Here is a 20,508-nt window from a genome sequence, read left to right on the forward strand (position 1 = left end):
TCATCCTCAGTCTCACTGCTAGAGCTGAGTCAGCACAGATTCCTAGACCTGAGTTTCACAGGTGTACTCGTGCCATGAAGACTTTACTTTTTAAAATGGCAGCTGAAGGTGAATATAAAAGCAGTGTTACATGTGTTTAGTTTGATAGAGATGATGAAATGAACTCACAATTCAGCTGTACACCTGATGGTTTGCCTACAGATGAGACGGGGAGGTGGTTAAGGGGGTGGAAAGCGTCACAGAGGGAACCGTGTCACTTCATCCATGACTCTGAAGCAGAAGCCTGCTGTTTGTTTTTGACAGGGTGGTAATAATGCTCCTTTTCCCTCTGCACAGTGAGCGTGGCCACTAACAGGCTGATAGGGGCAGTAGCAGGGACCATTCTGGCCCTGGGGGTGATTTTTGGAGGCACAGGGTGGGGAATAGAGTAAGCATCTTTAACCCTTTCACAGCTCTTCTTCTCATAGTGGTGCCTCAGTGTGCGGGCGGTCTCGTGAGCCGGCCTGAGCCCGTGTGTGCGTCCCGGTGGCTTTGTGTTTTCTTGTGTGTTGGTGATGACCATATAATTGTCATGTGATTGGATGTTTTCAGTGTTGTGTGATTGATTGATGGATTCCCCCCTGCCTCCTCCTCCTCTCCTGCCACTTCCTGTTGTTCCCCATTACTACAAGCCTCTTTCTCCATCCTCCCTCTTCCTCTTCTTATCCCTTTTCTTTCTCTTATTCTTAGTCGTTATGTGGTTGCTCCTGTGATCCTCTCCTTTCTGGGGCATGTGGGGCATTTAGATGGAAAAAAGTCCTGAGAAGTGTCCTGTTAGTGACCTGGCTTGTCAGTCAGTGGTAGGCTGTGTGGTGACTGGGACCCCTAAAACCTCTTCTCTACTGCTCATACTGCAGGCCACATATACACATCACCTGTCAATCTCTGTTTGATTAAACCTTTACAGTGATGGATACCCAGGGTCTAGTCTTCTGCACAACCTTAACAAACAGACCACTGATAATCACTACACCAACTGACACCAGATAAATGTAAATATTTCCAGGGCCTCTCCTTCATTATCTTCACGTTACACACTGAAGGGGGCTGAAAAGCATGCAAAATACATTTTCAGATTCAGTCATTTTACTGTAATAGTATACTTATGGTTATGTTTTCTGTTCCATGTGAAGTCGTCATTGTATAGTTACATGTTATTGATACAGTAAGTGAGTCCAGAAACTCATGTCTTTTTCCCCATAACCCTTTACAGGTCCTAGTGCCACCAATCTAATAATAGGCTCCATCGCCGGAGCCATCCTTGTGGCTGCCATAGTGCTGGGGGGGACTGGATGGGGCTTTAAGTAAGCAACACGCCGCATGCCTCTCCTGTTGTAACTCTAGCATCCCTGCTGCTTCTAGACACCAGGGTTTGAGTTCCTGCTACAGAATATGGACACCAAAGTGGAAAACAGACAAACATAAAGCATTTTATATTGAATAACCTTTATTAAAAGTGTGGCAACACTGAGACGGACATGCTTAACACGTATACCTGAAATGCTCAACTTAATCCAGCGTGCAAGTTGTTTTCCCAAAGAGGATGTGGATGATGTTCAGGGTGTAGATGTGCAAAGGGTGATTTGGAGAGACACTGGGGGTCGTCTATGCATCTGTAGCAGAACCTCAAACTGATTGGACGGGCAGAGCTCAATGCTTTAACATGCATGTTCAGTGACGGACCTAATAACAGAGATTCTGACAAAACAGAGGGGAATGAATATTTTAAACAGCAAAATGGTTTGAAAGAAAAAGAAAAAACTTGTGTACACCTTTGTTAATAAGTTCAAATCTTCCCCTCTGAAGTGCTACGATAGGCCTCTAACATGTCTCTGTGTAGTTAGGAAATGTACTCTATTGTACAATAGATTATGTTTGATAAGATTCAATCTACCGCTTAGCCTGATGTCTTGAGCAACAGGGGTGTTACACATTTTAATCTAAATAGGCCTAAGGAGTAAACGAGAAATACAATCCTGCAGCCACCAAAGCATGCCAGGTAGCGAAGCATCATGGTTGTCACCAAGATAAAAAAAAAAAAGCAAATAAAGAAAGAATAAGAAACGAAACATTTCTGCATGTTGACTTGTTGATTTGGAGGAGGTCAGTTCATTGCACAAAGGCTGAGCCAAACCCAGAGTGATTTGGTCCAGGGTTGTCGTGCTCTCATCACTTCCATGATCTTTTTCTCAGTCCATTACTGTTTGAGGGTGAGACTTTAAATGGAGTGGTGAGAGCGACAGAGAAAGAGAGAGAGAGAGAGAGACTGAGAGAAGCCAGGACCTTTTTGTTGGTCGCAGCCTTTGTGCCATGGCTGGCCACACCCACCTGGATGGCCAGGCTCCGCCCTAGAGCAGAGCAGGACTCTCGGACCCGCCCACACCAGCTGCCATTGCTGCCTGCTTCACAGACCTGGTACAGACACAGCGCATCGCACTGCATGAACCACGCACAGCAATAGTGCCACCTTCAACTGGCCTACTATTGGAACAGGTGCATGACAGAGTGATAGAAGCCCCACAACAAGCCACAGTACGGGGAGGTTATGCATCACTCCTGTTGTTGTATTTGTTGTTGTCCCACTGTTGTGGTAGTAGTTATTGTTGCTGCTGCTGCTGCTGCTGTGGTTGTTCTTTATGTGGTTGTCTCCTCTTTCCCTCCTTTATAGAGTATATTTTATGTTAGCTCTTTCCTCCCAGATGGTTATGTTTTGAGTGGAACTAATGTCTTTCCCATGAAAACTGGTAATGAGACATTTCTCCTACACTTCTTCACCTTGTAAACTGATGTTGCACGCACAAGCCAGTCAGCACTTGTCTGCAAGAAGGCAACAGAGGATATTTATATTCACAGACCGTCAATATTCACACTTATTCAGTTATTAGCTTATTTGAGTAAGTAGACTTTCTTGTCCTTTTGCTCAAAAAACTGTGTCAATGTAGGTGACTTCTAGTAAACTGCTCAGTGTCACAAACTGTAACGCAAAAGAAAATATAAAAAACAAGGTAAATTGGATCCTGAATAAAAATAATCTCTTGGCATTGGTCTTCAGCATGGTCTTGAAATAAAAAGAAAAACATAATTCATCATACTGTACATGATTGAGAACTGAGACATAAAAGTTTGTGAATATCAATACCTTTGACTGTCTCTGCAGTCAAGGTCGAACTGGCCAACATGGACCAGCCTTTCCTCACTTCAATGTCTTCAGCATTTTGATCTTGGAAGTCCTCAAATAATTGCACAGATAACAATACTGACTGTTTTCATTTCATTTCATTGAATAAAACAGTAAGTTAAAGGATCTTTACAGCATTTGCTTGTGAGTACAAGTGTGATCTGAAGAGATGAGTGTGGTTGCTTGTCCAGGTTGCACTAGCTGTGTTAACAGATGTGATTATCGCAGACACTGACTCCTGTTTCTTGTCTCCTCATAAGAAATGTGAAGAAACGGCGATACGACCCCAACGCCACAGCCATTTAACCCACGGAGAGATGGCAATCACTGATGGACTCCTCAAAGGCTTCCTTAGTTGGCTACCTGACAGCTGGACTGCACTTATTGCTGCTGATCTTTGGCATTAGATTTACTTGAAAAAGACATAGTGGACATTTTAACAAATTCCATCGTAGTGACATAAGAAATGCAGCCTCTTCAACTTCACCTCACTCATGTAACAACCCCCCAACCCCCACCCTCCCCTGCCCACCCTGGTCTCTAGAGTGACAGAGCCCCTCTTCCATCCTTTAGTGCCAGTGCACAGGCGTTTAGGCGGAATCCACACCACTCTCTCACCTGGCATGATTATCCGCACAAAGCGTGCTGCTTGCTGGCCCCCCCACCCCCCCCCCCCCCCCCCACCCCCCCCCCCCCCCCCCCCCCCCCCGCCCCCGGCATGAAGAGCCCACTTTACAGGGCTCTGCATGGCTACGAAAGCTATAAATATACCGCAAAAAAAACATACAGAGAAAAAAAAAGGAACTATCCAACGGAGGAGATAGCCTTGTTAAAAACCAAACCCAGTGGAAAGCCGATTGAAGCACCTATAGTTCATGTTTAGGTGCTGTAGATGAATAAGGAGGCTGCATGTCACGACCCATTAGGGCAATGCAGACCACATAATGAATGCACACACACAAAACTGTACATAAATAAGGAGTTCAGGTTTGGAATTATCAGCATATTTTACAAGAACATCAATTGCTTTTGTTTTTTATCTTAGCATGTTGTATAGCGGGTGTTTTTGGCAATGTTATTGAAAAAAAAAACTGCAATTATGATTTGAGCCTAAATTGTAGTCGTACGCTGCACAGCTTGCTGCGACTGTGCGGGCAGAGATCAAAGGTTACATTCACTTCAGCAGACAGAGCAGCTGCGGGGTCGAGGAGAAGCATGTCAGTTCTAGAGGGATTCAGACTGCGATCACGTCAGATTAACATCATAAGATTTCCCCCTGAAGTATCTTCAACAGTGACTCAAAAGCCAAAGAACCGATCACCTGAACATATGGATGTTGTTGCACACAGAGCACTTTCCCCTCTGTCTGCAGCCAGTGGTGCCTCTCCTACTGCTGAGGGCATGAAGTCTGTCCATGCAGGCGCCCACCTGTCCAGCCAGGTCTCACTTAACAGTCCTCATCAACACCCACTATACTGGCTTAGCCTTTTGCTCTCATAAACTCTTGGTAGAAATCAAGTTCAGCTCTACAGGTAACGCTGCATGCAATCACTATAGTGGGCTTATGATTCTATATGGAAGTCCCCAAAATCAGCAAGAAAAATATGCTACAAAAGGTAGGTGCATGTCAACAACAAAAACATTTAACTTTTATTTACTATGCAAAGAGAGATATTGCACAAAAGTATGGGTAATAATGATATCAATGTAGACATGGAATTACAAAAACCTCTGCTAATCAACTAATCTTTTGTATCTGGCCACTCCCACGTCTCGTTTCATCTCGCTTCAACGTACTCAAACTATGAATGGACAAATAAAATAATTTTAAAAAACTGAATATTTCCGATGAATATGAGAGAGCACCCTTTTACATTTGTGGAACTGAAAATCATTTTTGTGTGTTTTTCATTCAGTCTGATATTTTTAATCACACACATGCACACAAACACACTGTATGGTGCCTGTACATATTGAGGCCTGAACAGTTTCCTTGTGCAGGGCTATTATTTCCAGTCCAGCTGATAGTTGGTGTGTTCCAGGTGCTGCCATAGCACTGGCATTGTTGTAATCCTCCATGTTACTCATCGTCTGGTGTCCCTCTCTCACTGCATCATGTACAGTTGGACCGATGAATAAACTGACAAATTTTATCCACGCTTTGCTGTCTTTTCACTGCTATGACAAATGTGCCCCAAATATTAAGACCAGTAACTTAGTGCAGCTTATGAATTACTGTAGACCACACTTCAATATATATATGGCCATGACATGTTACTGCACTGTTAATGATCTTAGTCTGTCATTACTTTAAGCCTTTTATCCTTTTGTATTTTTATTAAAAAATATTATTTTAAATATGAGATGGTTCCTGCAGAGACAGATGTGAAGATTGAGGCCACTTGCATGACTGGACAATAAATCTAAGCTCCAGCCAGAAGATGGGGGGCTGCTGGCGACAGCTCGGGACTGGCAGCTGAAAGTCGACCTAGGGAGACAGCTCAAGTTCCCGGAGAACATCGCAGTGACCACACTCAGGCCAGACATGGTCCTGGTGTCAGAAACAATGAGACAAGTGGTCCTGCTGGAGTTGACTGTTCCCTGGGAAGACCGGATGGAGGAGGCCTTTGAGAGGAAGAGGGCCAAGTATGAGGAGCTGGCAGGTGAATGCTGTAGCAGGGGATGGAGAACCCGATGCAACCCCATCGAGGTCGGGTGCAGAGGATTCGCTGGCCAGTCTCTCATCAGGGCACTCAAGATGCTGGGTGTGAAGGGACTGCAGAATAGAAGAGCCATCAAGAACATCACTGACACGGCAGAAAAGGCGTCCAGATGGCTGTGGAGCAAGCAGGGCGATCCGTGGACCACACGTGCTACTTAGACACAAGCTGGGACTGATCACCCCAGCTGGGTCGCCTGGGCGAGGGTGTCTTTTGTGAGACCCGAAACACCCTGTGACCCCAGGATACAACACTGATGATGTGTCTAAGTTGCACCAGGAGGTGTATATTAGAACTACATACATTGATGCACTTTTTCTGCAATTGTTGTCATCCGTTTCCTCATAAAAAAAAGTCACTATAATATCCTATAATATTCTCACAGAAGTACTATTGACCACACATAGTACCATTTTCTACAGAGATTCACAGTGTGTTTGTGGTACTCTGTGGTAAGCTTTTGGTAATCATATAATGCTAATTTGTGAGTTTACCACTTATCTTTCTAAACATAAAATTTAATTTAAATATGTTAATAAGGATCACATAAGAGATGAGGGATTTAAGCTTGTTTTGCCTCTATAGTTTAAGGTGTTGGCCCATGTTGGATCCTTGTCTTGATTGACAACTAATTGTATGAAATGAGGACTTCAGTTCTGTGTGCAGATGTGATGTGTTTCTCCATAAAAATGAAGGAAATGCCTGCAACATGTATCTTTGATTATAGCAAATTTTTATTTGCGCAACATGAATAATAGCAACGAAATGTCTTATACATAGAGTTTTTGTACAAAATTATTTAAAAAGAATTATGGTCACAATTATACAACCATTTAATTTAATTTAAAATTTATTTATTAGATTTAAATAATAAAATATTTAAATCATCTTACGCTTCCTAGTGCAAACAGTAACAGTGATGTTTTCCTTGTATGTCATGGCCTCCTTGGTCCCACACTCCACCTGGTACAAACCAGAGTCTGAATGAGTCAGGCTGTGGATCGTGTTATCAGAAATATTTACCCTGTCGAAAAACAATCGAGGTCAGAGGTGTTCCACATAACAAGCTTCTGCTCACCAAACAAATCTGGACATCTGGCAGAAGTCGGCCTCCTCGGGAAACTTGATGGTGTAAGAGCAATTTCTTCCAGAATGGTGAAAGGTTCCTCCGCATGAATGCTGCTGATGAAAGCAAACAGCAGCAGAGCGAGCAATTGCAAGCTTCATACAGAGGACCAAAACTTCTCTATCTCATCATTAAAGGAAACCTTGAGGTACTAAACATGTCCGCATTCTGGTGACTATAAAACCCCTGAAAACTCAACTTCAAATCTCAGATATTTCTCCATATGATGAAATATTAGAAAAAACACCCTGAGATATTATTTTAGACTTTACAGTCAAAAAGTCAAATCTGCTCCATCAGGACTGTGCAGCTGTGGTTTCATCACATTTGATCAACAGTTGCTGGGAATCGGCAAACAACCTCACAATTGCTATCACATTTTGAATCAAATTTTGCTAAATAAATGTTGGTTAATGAGAATAACACAGAAATATCTCATGTCAAATAACCCAAACTGCTCTTTGGAGGACAACTGTGTGTTCCTGTAGGGCCACATCATTTTTAGAAAGAAGCTGGTTGAGAACAAAATTTTAGGGCCTTTAAGAGGTCGGTAGAGACCAAGTCAGTGATAAAAGGAAAATGAATATTGCACTTAAATTCATCAGGCTGCCTAAAACACTATTAAAAATAATGTTGCACCATGTGTGCTAAGTGCATTTAGCTAACTATTTCAACCGTTTAGCCATTACCTTTTGATAACTTTGAATTGCTTATCCATTATTTTGTGTTAATGACACTGTTTACCTTATCATTTTGATTGTTTCAACTTCTCTACTCGCATGCTAATGGTTTTCTCACACATTCAACTGCAACACAAGGTGTTACAACTGACTCAGTATATAAGAATGAATAAATATTTTTTAAATCAAACTGTACTTTTTGTTTTTTCAGATTAATTGAGCTACAACACAATTTATGTACCCTCTAGCAACCGCAATAGTACCCCCAGGGTTACAAATACCTCTGGTTGGGAAATTACTGATATGACAGGTTGATTAGTGTGTTGAGAAAAGATCACTGTGGACTGTCTTAGAAATGTTTTTTTCCTCATAGCAAGCAGAGCAATAAAAGATTTTCATTTAATAATAATAATTTGTGCCTTACTGCTTCACTTCCTGTCTAGAGGCATCCTAACATTACACTTTGTGTTTCAATATGCATAAGAAAATGGTATTCAAGTTATAATTTAGGCTTTGCAGCGGAAAATGTGGTAAAGTCTGCTTTTTTGCATCATCAGAAGAATGAATGACTGAGTAAGAAACCCACCCCGTACATTTAGTGTTGGCCTCTCACTGAGAAAGTAATTACATTTGAGATCAAGTATGCATGTGACATTTCAGTAAAAGCCTAGAAATGTAACTTGTGCACCACTCTCTGGAACACCATTCATCATTGAACTTGTTTTTACAGAAAGCAGAACCACCCAACTGTCTGAGGTCAGATTGCTTATGTTTTTTCCGCTGGCTCTTTATCTTGAACTGAAAACTTGTGTCCTATGTATACATTGAGCACAAAATGCCATATTGCCTTCATACCCTGAATGAAGATTCTGTAGTACTGTAATACTTAATTTAAAAATTTGGAAGACGTGGTAACATAAATGACATTTGTTCTTTACTTGAGCCCAAACAATTTGGTTTTCTTAAGGGACTCATAACTCAAATGTGTCATCTACAAACCATAGAAGCCTTATCATTCCCCATCTCAAGAAATAAAAGGAAAAAAAGAAATCTGAAGATGCCCACTTGGGCTACAGGGGCATCTTCAGATGGGATATCTAGGGAATAGTCATTTTCTGACATAGAATAATTAATAGCTTAATGGTGATCAAGTGGACCAGTCATATGGTCAGAGTCTGTCCTGTAGCATCAAAAGCTCATAAAGTACATGAAACTAAGACACATTTTTTCTTGTTGAGCAGGATTTTAATCTGTGCAAAGCAGAGCTGAGAAATCATTTAATGAAATTATGTTATTTTTGGATTGTATGATAGCAGCTCAGCTATGAGTGGAAACAGACAGTGGCTATTTTTTTTCGTGATGACAAGGGTGATCAGAGTGTGCAGAACAACCCTAAGAAATGTGCTTTCTTTTATAACGCATGCTCACCTAAGAATATTTTATTATTTAATAATAATTTGTACTCTTTCAAGGGGGTAACTCAACAGTTTTGCACAGAAGATGTTGATATTTTTTGCACAATGTACAAGCATGCATATGAATTAATCTTAAAAAAACTGAACATGCGTATTTTACCCGGAAAGTAATGCAACAAATACAAACAACTAAGGTACCAATGACTAAAAGCAAGCACTACGCTAACTCGTGCGTGCAGAGGAGGTTGGCACTGACGTCAATTAAGCCCCAACAGATATTTACCAAACTCCAATCAACATTATAGTCTTGTTAGTCCACCGAGCTTTAGTGGTAAGTACACTATTCTACCATAAAATAATCTGACTGCTCTCTATTTACACAGCGTTTAGGCCTAATTTGCATGTTTGAATTTGCAGAACAGATTATCACTGTTAACTCTTGAGTGTGAGGCGAATTATTATGCAGTACTTTTAGCATATGCAACATGAATGTGACATTTTAAGTATTTGTACCGGCCTTATTTTTCTTCAGTATTTACATAACGTCAAAAGTTGTATCACCCTAAAAGCTATTAAACTTGATCAATATTGTTACTAAACTTTACCGATAAATCAATAGAAAAAGCTGACCTGTTTTGTGTCCTCTGCAGATGGTCCCAGTGCTCGTGAACATACCTTTGGCCACGGTGTTTGTGCTAAGCTGCATGTGTGCCGTGCCGTTGCAGGGCCAGAAGCCGGGTCAAGTGGACCCCCTGACGGCCCACCGGGCAAACCCGCAGTGCTGGGACTCCTCCTCGGCGCTGCTGCTGGAGATGCGCTCCCCGAGGATCGCTGACACGGTGCCCGCCTTCTGGGACCTGATGGTGTTCCTCAAGTCGTCAGACAACAGCAAACACACGGCGCTGTACTGGGACCTGGCCCGGGTTTTCTGGGACATCTATGTCGACTGCGTGCTGTCCAGGAGTCACGGCCTCGGACGGAGACACATCACCGCTGTACATTCCCTCATTACTGACAGTAAGTGTTCAACCACACACACACACACACGCACACACACACACACACACACACACACCCACACACACACACACACACACTTTTACTTTTAGACTATATGTTTATTTTACTGCTTGCTACAAGTTATAGATTTTACATTTAAAACCTGCTGTGAACCAATAAAATATGGTGCATTGCTGTAAATTAAACTGCCATTAGGATATGAAATAGGTTAAATGAATTAATGCATGACCAGGCACAAGATAAAAATGCTGTTTACTCATTAATACACCAGTAGGCATTTTTCTGTTAATTTCTGATGATACTACTGCATTTTAACTTAACAGATGGATCTGGGTACTTTTTCCATCACTGGTAGTGGAGAGAACACTAGTGAGATTGGTTGGTCCAAAAGACTTAGGAGTACGTAGAAGACAATAATTACACTTTCTCAATATCCAGAAATGAAAACTGGATTTTCTGTTTCATTTTTGAAGACAGTAAGTCTTTAGCTTCTATATACTACAGCCTGAATAACATACATCTCAAATCCTATAGCTACTTTCTCTTTCTATATATACATATATATTTGCACCAGCTACTGTGAATTTGGGGCAAAATGCACATTCTGTAGGCTATATCAAGAAATGTACTCCAGATTTCCACATGTAAAAATTATTATGTGAATGCATGCTATACCATGCTATACTTTGAGCACAAAGTGCCACCAATGAAAACCTTGTAAATTATGTTTTTAATGCTGCTAAATGTAAGATTCTGCTTTTACTTGTGCTGTAAATGTTGCAGAAATGATCCAGTCAGCAGGGCACCTTAAGTTATCTAAATCAAGAGGGGAATAATATGGGACACCACGTTGCATTGATGAGCCCTCTGGTGACACAGTGGACCTCATCAGTTGAGGAATGAGATTGCCTACTTCGCATCTCTGAAGTATCACCAAACTCATGCAGCATACTATGTACTTCACGAACCTACAGCAAGACTGAGACCTCCCTTGTCCCCAGTCTTTGCAGACATTCATGAATATGGGTGTATGAGTTTCAAAGTTTCAACTTTAAATCAGAACTGGGGACATGATTGTGCCTTGTGGTTCTGCGGCACTGTTGGATGTGAATGGTGACAGAGTTCACTTAACTGTTTGGTGCATTAAAAGTTAACTGGCTTGTATTCAATGTAAAACCTGTGTCCAAAGGTTTCATTTTTATGGATGATGTGGCTGAATCAAGAAAGGTTGTTTTACCATTAATGTTGTACAATGCTGCCTTTTTCTGTGTGTGTGTGTGTGAGTGTGTGTGTGTGTGTGTGTGTGTGTGTGTGTGTGTGTGTGTGTCCTTCATAGAGACCTTCAGGTTCAACAGCTCAGGTGTGAACTCCCGGGCATGGCTCAGTGTCAGAGTGAGACGCAGAGGACACATCAAGACCTTGAAGATCAAACCCAAATCAAACAAACAAATACGCACACATAATTAATGAGATTTTAGTTTATAGTATTAATCAATATTTTCTTTTCTTCTGAAAAAAATATAATTTATATATCATTTCAAAAATATAATGCAACCTTAAGGGGAATTTGTGGAGCTGTATGCTGCCCTACAAAGCTAAGATGCTGTAACTACATATTTACAGTCAAAATTCACTTCAGATCAGAATGGGATGTGAAATTAGCTTTTTTCATGTAAAAGAAATTAATTGCAAAGAAATTGGGATGTTATATACAACAAAATCCTGCTAAAAACCAAATGAAACAGTCAAACTAACTAAAGAGTGTCAAATTTAGGTCAGCTAGCTTGACCTGACTAAAGCTTAATTTACTTACTTTGCCTTCACCTGTTTCCTGCAATTGAAATATATAATTTTTGATGAAGTAACATCTCGATAATTAAGTTTGTTTAGTTTGTACTGTGTAATTAAAGCAGCAGCCAAATCTAGTCATAGAGAAAAAAATAGCTAAAGTAACCCTGCTAAAAAGGTAACTTGCCTAGCTTAGCAGAGTAGCAGTACCTAGTGAATTTTGACTCTAGTGGAACTTACAGTTTGGTGTGGTTAAGCTACTTTTAAATTACACATAAATATGATTAAAAAGTTCTTAATACATCAATGTTTAAAACTTTTTTTCAACTTCAGCTTTTCTGTAGTGCTTAACAGCTCTCTGCCTTTGTAGGGCAGTGTGGTTCTCAATGCTGAGTTTTGTTGACTTATCATAGACATATTTTCTCAATGTTAATGGACAATAAAGTGTCTTAATAAATGAAAATACTGGACAGAGTTCACTTGACACCATTAGATAGCATGCCTTAAAGTGTATTATCACTTAATATTATGAAGACTTTTCAAATACGAAAATAGGCTAAACTGACTCGAAATAATAGTCAAATTTTTCATAGTTTCTTACCTCTGTGTGTTAACTGGTAACACTGCATACATGCAGTATTGCTGCTATGGTCACCTACAGTTTGATACTTCTTGCACTGATTCAAAACTGATATGCCCTAATTTTTGTTATCATATGTTCCAGTGACAGCATATGTCCCTATATCAAAACTAATATTTTATATGACAATATATGGACAATAGTCGATTCTTGTCAAAATGATTATAAGATTACCTGTTTGTTTGTTCATCTATGTGTATGATTATTTTAAGTACAATAAATTCATGTATCTTGGCTGTAAGTTGTTGTTGAATATTTGTAGGACATGTGTGACCTGACATGGCCAACAGACCGGAAGCTGTTGTAAAAAAATGTAGTCAGACATTTATTAAACCTACGTTACTGTAAGACTTTTTTTTTTTTTTGTAATTTCCAAATAATTATTTTCTTATGATTTCCTGATAATTTTACCTAACGTTTCTGCACTGACTCCATTATCAAATATTGTCAAATGTTAAATTCCATTTTGGTGCACACATCCTGAACCCAAAGAACAACACTGATAGTCTACCCACTGGGTAATTGTGACAAATCAAGCAAATATAGACGTTGATGTAAGTTTAGAAAGTTTATGCTGTTTCCTCTGGCTACATTTAACATCTAAATTCAAATTAAGATTATTCTAGTTTAACCTAAATTAATTATTATCATACTTTTATGACATGTTACTTGACTTTATGTCACCAAGTTACAGGCTGTGTATTCAGGTGTGACAAACTACCCTGTTTCTGGGGTTAAAGCCGACCACGATCCATCCCTCTCTGGAGTGATGTAAGCACGTGTGGTACAGCCTTCAACGCTTATACTTTCGATTTGTAACCTACTTCCTGCTCGGTCGACGTGAGCTGCGCACCGAACTGTGAAGTTCATGTGTGTGATTTCAGACAACATATTTCAGTAGTGTACTATTGCCTACGGTACTTCGGGTATGTTGAAGTAGACGACAAATATCCTCCTCAGTCTGACCTGCTGAAAACTCGTCTCCAAACAGGTAAAACTGCGCGACATGTTTGGGTTGAGTAGAAAATCTGTCCCGTGGTTAAATCATGCAGAAAATCTAATCAAACCTTTTGACTACATAGATAGTGAAAGTGATGCAGCTGCAAGTGTGAAGAAGTGATTACGTGATGGTATGTAATTATTATATTTAGATACGACATTTAAAAGAAGAAGCGCTGCATCATGGGAGTTCCTCCAGCAGCGTCTGCCTATGGCAGACATAACTAAGGGATGATTCAGGGTTCAGGGCTTAGCCAGCTCTAACTATCAAAGAACAAAATTTTAGTTCCAATCTTTAATGTAGAGAGGGTGTCTGCCTCCCTAAACCCAAAGTAGGAGCTGGGTGCACAGGAGAAGAGCCTGATAGCTGAAGGCTCTGCCTCCCATTCTATTCTTGGAGACTTTAGGCGCCACAAGTAAGGCTGCACATAGAGAGTGATGAGTTCTTTTGGAATAAGAGAGTACTACGAGGTTTTTAAGATGTGATGGAGCTTGGTTATTATTTACAGGGAGCCAATGCAGTGAACACGAGAGAAATCTGATATTTTTTTCTAGTTCCTGTCAGTACACAGGTTGCTGCATTTTGGAACGACTCGTTTTTCAGCATCCTTTTAAGACAGGATGTTTCTAAGGCTAATGTTCCTTATAGTAGAACTGGAGGCCAAGTTAATGCCATCCAGTGTAACTATATGATATATTTTTTTCTGAGGTGTTTAGGGCCAAGCACAATGAGTTCAGTTTAGTCTTTTTTGGGGGCAGTTTTTGCTTTTATTACGATAGCTGCCGTGAGCGAGAGACAGGAAAGTCAGGGAGAGAGAGGGGATGACATGCAGCAGGGGGGCTTCGGGCTGGACTTGAACCCAAGCCACTGTAGTTAGGTCTAAACCTGAATGGTATGTGCTCTATATAGATATATAGGGTGAAAAGTATCAGTCCCATGGTGTGTAAAAATGTAGACATTGACTAAAAGCTAAAAAGAATGCACACAACCTACTCCAGAACGCCATCAGATGTTATTAACATTACCTGTGATCAATTTCACTAAATCAAATTGTGGTTATAAAGTAACTAAATGAGGAAGTAATGACTGGTACGATGTACTACACAATGTTAGAGAAAGAGAAAAACATCTGAGTGAGTTTATCTTGTTTTTACTACAGGAAATGGATTTTCAGAGGCTGCTGTTGGAGGTAGGGAAGGCCCTGCGAAAGGACGAGGTAAAAGATTTAGCATTTCTTTGCACTGACCTCCTGGGCCAAAACCCGACCTCTGTGGAGTCAGCCAATGACCTCTTCTCTCGTCTGGCCGATCAAGACTATCTCTCACCTGAGCATCCACACCTGTTGACTGAGCTTCTCACCACTATAAAACGCACCCGTCTGGTCCGTGACCTCGCGCTCACTGATCGAGATTCTGCAACCAGTAGCCTCATCTCTCCTTACAGGTGGGCTGAATGTATTTTACTTCTTTTTTTTTTTTTTAAAGTAAATCAAGTATGATTTACCTTACAGAAAAATCTTCGTAAACACTTTGCTAAATAGGAATGCACCAATCTACATACATATACAGCATGGGATTTGTATCAGAGCCAATAAAGAATTTGTGAAATGATGCGTGAAAGTCAACCTCATTTTGCTTGAAGTTTGTGGAGTACATTATGTGAGGAATGTTTCAATAAGATTTGTGCAAACATTATATCAACTGCTTTTGTGAACATGTTCAAAGCAGGAAACTACAAAGTTACAAGTACAAATACAGGCCCTGTTTTTGCAGTCAAAGCAAAAAAAAAAAAAGTATAAAAATTTGTGTATATAGTTACAGCTTCATGTTACATAGAAGTAGGTTCATTGTCATGACTGATAAGTGTGCAGATCATTTTCTTGAGAAATTTGTTAATCGTCCGGAAAAGAGTAAAAAAATGCTCATCACAGTTTCTCACAGTCTAACGTGACCTCTTCTTTTTTTGTCTGAACAACAGTCCAAAACTCAAATATATTAAATTCTCTGTTGTAGAAGACTACTACTATAAAACCTGCACATATTCACATTTTAGAAGCTGGAACAACTGAATTGTTCTGGCACTTTATAACCTAAAAGATTCAACAGCAATCAAAATAGTTGCATATTCAGTCTGATTCAGATACACATTTTTATTTATGAAAAATAAAGATTACTGGTAATGGAATCGGGACTTGGTACTGACCAATGTAGGCATCGAAGATTGTATCAGGAGAAGAAAAAGTGGGGCCGTCCAGTCAAGCACCAGGCCTACTCTGACAACACTCAACAGTTTATTTTCTGTTATTCCAGGAAGCTACTCTACAGCTTGTCTGAGGAGATTACTGATGATGACTTGAATCATGTGAAGTTCTTGTTGAACAAAACGCTGCCACGTAGAAAACTGGAGGACAATGTTGTGAGTGCTTCTTCAGATTGTCAATGTTTGAAAGCCATGTTTGAGGAGAAGAGACAAGTTAGATGCAGAGGTGTTTAGACAATCAGCCATAGTCATAAACATACAAACTATATTTTATAAATAGCGCTTCAACTTCATACATGTTTAATTGATCTAAAAAGACATTTGAAAAACATTAATGAAGTTTCCGCTGTGAAGTATACATCATATTACCTTATGATAAAATGAAATGTAACTGTAAATCTGATTTTCAGACTACGCTGGAGGTCTTCCTGGAGATGGAGCACATGGACCTCCTCAGTGACACTAATTTAAACGAACTGGAGAAAATGATACAGTCAATCTGTCCCATGTTGAAAGAAAAGATCAACCAGTTCAAAGCACTGCCAGGTAAGATAAAGAAAATTCTCATTGCAAACGTTACTGCCAACAACAAATGTAAGAATGAGGACGCAACAGCAGATGTTAGAGTCAGCAAAAAGACCTTACCTTAGACTTCAATAGGAACAGTACAGGAGGCAGGCAGATTAAATCAAGAACAGGAATGGAAAAATGTGAAGACACCACGTGGTGAAGACGGCAGCACTGGAAACAGCAGGGCCTCCATGAAGTCACTTAAAGGGACATTGCATTGACCAACCGGAGCCCTTACCCTAACCTTAACCTTAAACCCCCATATTTGATCATTTACAGTGAGGAGACTTTTTTTGTCTTGTTTTTAATATGTGCTGATTAATCTGTATGTAAATCATGTTACTGTTTGTTTACTTTTCTCTTTTTTTTTTTTCATCACAGTTCATCCAACCAGGCCTATGGCTCAACAGTTCGGCAGATCGAGGTCTATAACTTGCCCCTTTGAACTAAACCAGGTACAGTCTTTGATTCTGCTTTGAATCCGTCCGAGTTGCACTGAAAGATTTCTACCATGATATTATCCTCACATCACTGCAGTGTCACATGCTATTCTTTCTGCCATAGCCATTTGTTGCAATGTCTTGTTTTCTCTGTGTTCTTTATCAGGACCCTCAATCTTTAAATTCTGAAAGGTCCGTCTCGAGTAGAAGATCAGGTAAACTGATATATAATAACACGTCTCTTCTCTTAAGTGTATTTACATGTAGAGAAGTAAAAGCGTAAAAAGCGAAGTAAAGAGTAAAAGTCAAACAAACTTTATTTTTTTCCTACTCTCAAATATGTGTAATTGTAGCTGTAAGTCTGATGTATAAGTTAATGTGCCACTGCCCTCACAGTCAACATACAATGTTTTTTTAACCATTTTGTCAAGAATTATAATTCTAATGATGTTTTTTTTTTTTTTTCCTCCTTTGAAGAATTCCAGTTATCGGCCCAGGTGAGAAACTGATAGAATTCACACACTTAAATGACACGTGACATTTGTTTGTCCTTAATGGTCATTTTTAATTTCTCTTGTGTCCAACATAGAGTTCCTTGAATTCTTCCAACACCTCTATGGGTGAGTTTTGAGGTTTGGGTTTTTTTGTTTTACAACAAAAACTGTTTTCAAGTGTAGTTCAGTGGACTGGGTTATTCTGAATCCTCTTTTATTACTTTCCTAGATCTTCCAGATGTGTTGGGTGAAGATGAAAATGGAGCCCTGTCACATGGACTGAGTGGTTTACACACTGAAACAAGCAGCTGTACGTCATTGGAAGGTTTTTGTAGATATATTCACACAGAAAATAATCTATATAATTTTTGCCACTGACTTTGCTGAAAATTGTTGCTCTTCAAATCTGTGATCATCACATCGTCTCATAGTGAGAAGAGATGCCCTGGGATTGTTGCTGTCTCAAGAACACGAGACCTCCCCTGAAGAGCTGATTTTTCAGGCTACCAATACAAACAGTGAGGTGGGTGATTTATATCGTCCTATTTATACAAGTATATGTGCTCATGGCCGCCCAGGACCCTGCTTTGCTTCTTATCGCATGAACATGTAACTTTTCTCTTTATCTCTGTAGGATTTGGGAATATATCCCATGACTGCAGCAAAGAGAGGTTTCTGCTTGATAGTAAACAACAACAACTTCTCTGAATCCAATCTCAAGAATCGGGAGGGGACCATGATTGATGAAAGTAAGCTTATGTTTATGTAATGTTGGAAATCTCAGATGAAAACAGGTGCATGTATTCCAGCCCTGCCCTGTCTGCATGCGGGCATGTTGCTGTGTGTATTTACATTTATACGTATATATCTTCCAGAGTGTCTACACGATGTGTTTAAGTGGCTGGGCTTTGAGATCGAGACACGGCGCGACTGTACGAGCAGGCAGATGCTGTCTGTGTTGCAGGAGCTCGGCAGAAGAGACCACAGTCAGATGGACTGTGTGGTATGCTGTGTTCTTAGCCATGGTCAGCAGGGAGGGGTGTGTGGTGTGGACGGCAACAACGTTAAGCTCATGGAACTGATGGAGCCTTTGAATGGAGTAATGTGTCCCTCTTTGGCAACAAAACCCAAGCTGTTTTTCATCCAGGCTTGCCAGGGCACCAGAGAGCAAAGGGCCGTCTACGTCGAGGCGGATGGCATTGCACATAGTCCTGTTAGTAGTGATGCTGTTGTAGCGAACAACTCTATCCCATGTGATGCTGATTTCCTGCAGGCAATGGCCACCGTTCCTTTTTTCGCCTCCTTCAGAGAGAGGAAGAATGGCACCTGGTTTATTCAGTCATTGTGCCAAAACCTGGTCCAGATGGTGCCCAGGTTAGTGACACAGCATATCAGATGTTTTTGGATGATATGAATTTTTATAGTTCTGGAAAGTAAGTTAATTTACATTTATATTTCCATTATATGATTCTTTATACTTAATATTTTTTCTCATTTCAGTGGGAAATGTTTTTACTTTTTACTACATTTACAGTTACAATTACATTTCAGAAAACTAAACATATAATGAGATTATGATACATAAATGATGCGTTATTGTATCTTAAACTACTATTGTTCCATCAATATTAGTATTTCAATAATATGATAATATGACAGACAGATTTCATTCTTCATAGAGAGTACTTTTAATTTTGATGCCTGAACTGTATTTTTATAGTGTGCTATTGTTTCTTATGCTTAAGTCAATTATTTTAGTACTTTCTTCACCTCTAATTTAGTCACTTCTCATATATATGATAGTTAAAATTAGACAATCATTTATTCTACGTTGGTAGTTTTTTAGGCCACCATCTAATTGTATCTCTTGTCTTTTCCAGGGGGATTGACCTCGTGTCTATCCTGACAAAAGTGAATGCTGATGTTAGCGAGAGGTCCGATTTTGCCGGTAAAAAAAAGCAAATGCCTCAACCAGCCTTCTCACTCAGGAAGAAAGTGGTTTTTCCTATCCCTGAAGCCCGTCCTCCCAGCCTGCTGTCTCACACATCCGATGTTCCCTGAAAGGGGTCTTTATCTTACAAAAACTGTTGCAAAGCTTTATCCAAATGTGTTTTATATTTTTATGACGACCCCTGAGCCAGCCTGCATTTGCTGATAAAGACAATGGCGTGGCTGAAAACTTTATTGGAGATGATTTTGTCACACAATTGTTTAAAGGTTTATATGAGACAGTCATTCTGGTACGATATCTACAGTGTAATTGTCAAAATGAAATATTTTTACATGATATTAAATGAACTGTACAATCGAATCATGCACATCAATTCAGAAGTAAATGCAACATCCTGGCTTTTATTCTTTTCATACATGTACGATTAGGTTTTTTTTTATTCTTCAAGCTGTGAGTGTATTATTGTTACCATTGTCATTTTATATGACTAGGAGCATATGGTTGTTACACATTAGAAATCCACATAATCTGTGCGGCAATTCAAAAACAACAATTTCCCATCAGTCAAGCAATAAATTTCTATACTATGAAAGTATTTAGCAATTTGAAAACCTATTCATTTTGTTTGTTTACATACATATATTAAAAAAAATGCACTCTTTATATGTATTTTGTTACAGTCTGTTACATTCATAACCTGCTGAACCTGCTGCTCTTCAGTGCAGTTGTTCATTGAACATCTTGAATTAATCACAATTGGAGGGAAAATGTGTCTTTGGTGACAAATTCTTTATTTATTCTGTGTTCTCTTATTCAGGAAATGTCTGCACACAGGTCATTGACAATACAATTTAATATTAGACAATAGTTCATCTGAGTCTCCTCAGCAGATTAAGTCTGCTCTGTCCTCTCTTGTATAATGTATGAATATTGTCCATGCAGTCCAGTTTATTGTTTAAATGCACAGCCAAGTATTTGTATGATTTTACAATCTCAGTGTCCATACCCTGATTATTCAGTGGTGTGGGTGGGGGGTGTTTGGTCCAGCTGAAATCTATTGCCAGCTCTTTGGTTTTTCCTGTGTTTATTTCGAGGTTTATCTTAAATTTAAATGCATTTCCTCATCTTTAGCTAATCCCAGATTTCCTTCTTGCATTAAATTATACACAGAAAAGCACTTGAAATCTG

General features: G+C 39.7%; 3 protein-coding genes across 10 annotated transcripts in view; all 3 read left to right on the forward strand.

Moving 5' to 3' along the window:
* LOC130177295 (disintegrin and metalloproteinase domain-containing protein 23) overlaps positions 1-5,370 on the forward strand; it is a 30,176-nt gene extending 24,806 nt beyond the window's left edge. For 2 of the 5 annotated variants that reach the window (XM_056388891.1, XM_056388889.1), the window contains exons 26-27: positions 1,253-1,343; positions 3,478-5,370. In XM_056388891.1, coding sequence (XP_056244866.1) covers positions 1,253-1,343; positions 3,478-3,523 — 137 coding nt within the window. In that variant the 3' untranslated portion in view covers positions 3,524-5,370. Of the gene's footprint in view, positions 1-336; positions 428-1,252; positions 1,344-3,477 lie in introns of all 5 variants that reach the window. The other 3 variants (XR_008828995.1, XM_056388890.1, XM_056388894.1) reach the window with 3 other exon arrangements.
* Positions 5,371-9,601: 4,231 nt separating this feature from the next.
* Positions 9,602-12,840, forward strand: LOC130177752 (protein FAM237A-like). 2 transcript variants are annotated; one of them, XM_056389685.1, is made up of 2 exons: positions 9,602-10,175; positions 11,515-12,840. In XM_056389685.1, the coding sequence occupies exons 1-2, from the start codon at positions 9,809-9,811 to the stop codon at positions 11,643-11,645; spliced, it is 498 nt and encodes a 165-aa protein (XP_056245660.1). In that variant the 5' UTR covers positions 9,602-9,808; the 3' UTR covers positions 11,646-12,840. The 2 variants fall into 2 exon arrangements, with proteins under 2 accessions (XP_056245660.1, XP_056245661.1); XM_056389686.1 differs by lacking the exon at positions 11,515-12,840 and adding an exon at positions 10,962-11,499.
* A 591-nt stretch (positions 12,841-13,431) lies between these two features.
* casp10 (caspase 10, apoptosis-related cysteine peptidase) lies at positions 13,432-19,981 on the forward strand. Of its 3 annotated transcripts, none has more exons than XM_056388714.1 (14): positions 13,432-13,597; positions 13,689-13,736; positions 14,766-15,049; positions 15,916-16,021; positions 16,276-16,411; positions 16,817-16,890; positions 17,042-17,090; positions 17,353-17,372; positions 17,465-17,495; positions 17,599-17,694; positions 17,801-17,892; positions 18,004-18,118; positions 18,245-18,743; positions 19,250-19,981. In XM_056388714.1, the coding sequence occupies exons 2-14, from the start codon at positions 13,734-13,736 to the stop codon at positions 19,428-19,430; spliced, it is 1,686 nt and encodes a 561-aa protein (XP_056244689.1). In that variant the 5' UTR covers positions 13,432-13,597; positions 13,689-13,733; the 3' UTR covers positions 19,431-19,981. The 3 variants fall into 3 exon arrangements, with proteins under 3 accessions (XP_056244689.1, XP_056244691.1, XP_056244690.1); XM_056388716.1 differs by having other exon boundaries at positions 17,599-17,679; XM_056388715.1 differs by lacking the exon at positions 13,689-13,736.
* Positions 19,982-20,508: the final 527 nt, after the last annotated feature.

The sequence above is a fragment of the Seriola aureovittata genome, chromosome 11 (genome assembly GCF_021018895.1).
Source record: "Seriola aureovittata isolate HTS-2021-v1 ecotype China chromosome 11, ASM2101889v1, whole genome shotgun sequence".
Taxonomy (NCBI): domain Eukaryota; kingdom Metazoa; phylum Chordata; class Actinopteri; order Carangiformes; family Carangidae; genus Seriola; species Seriola aureovittata.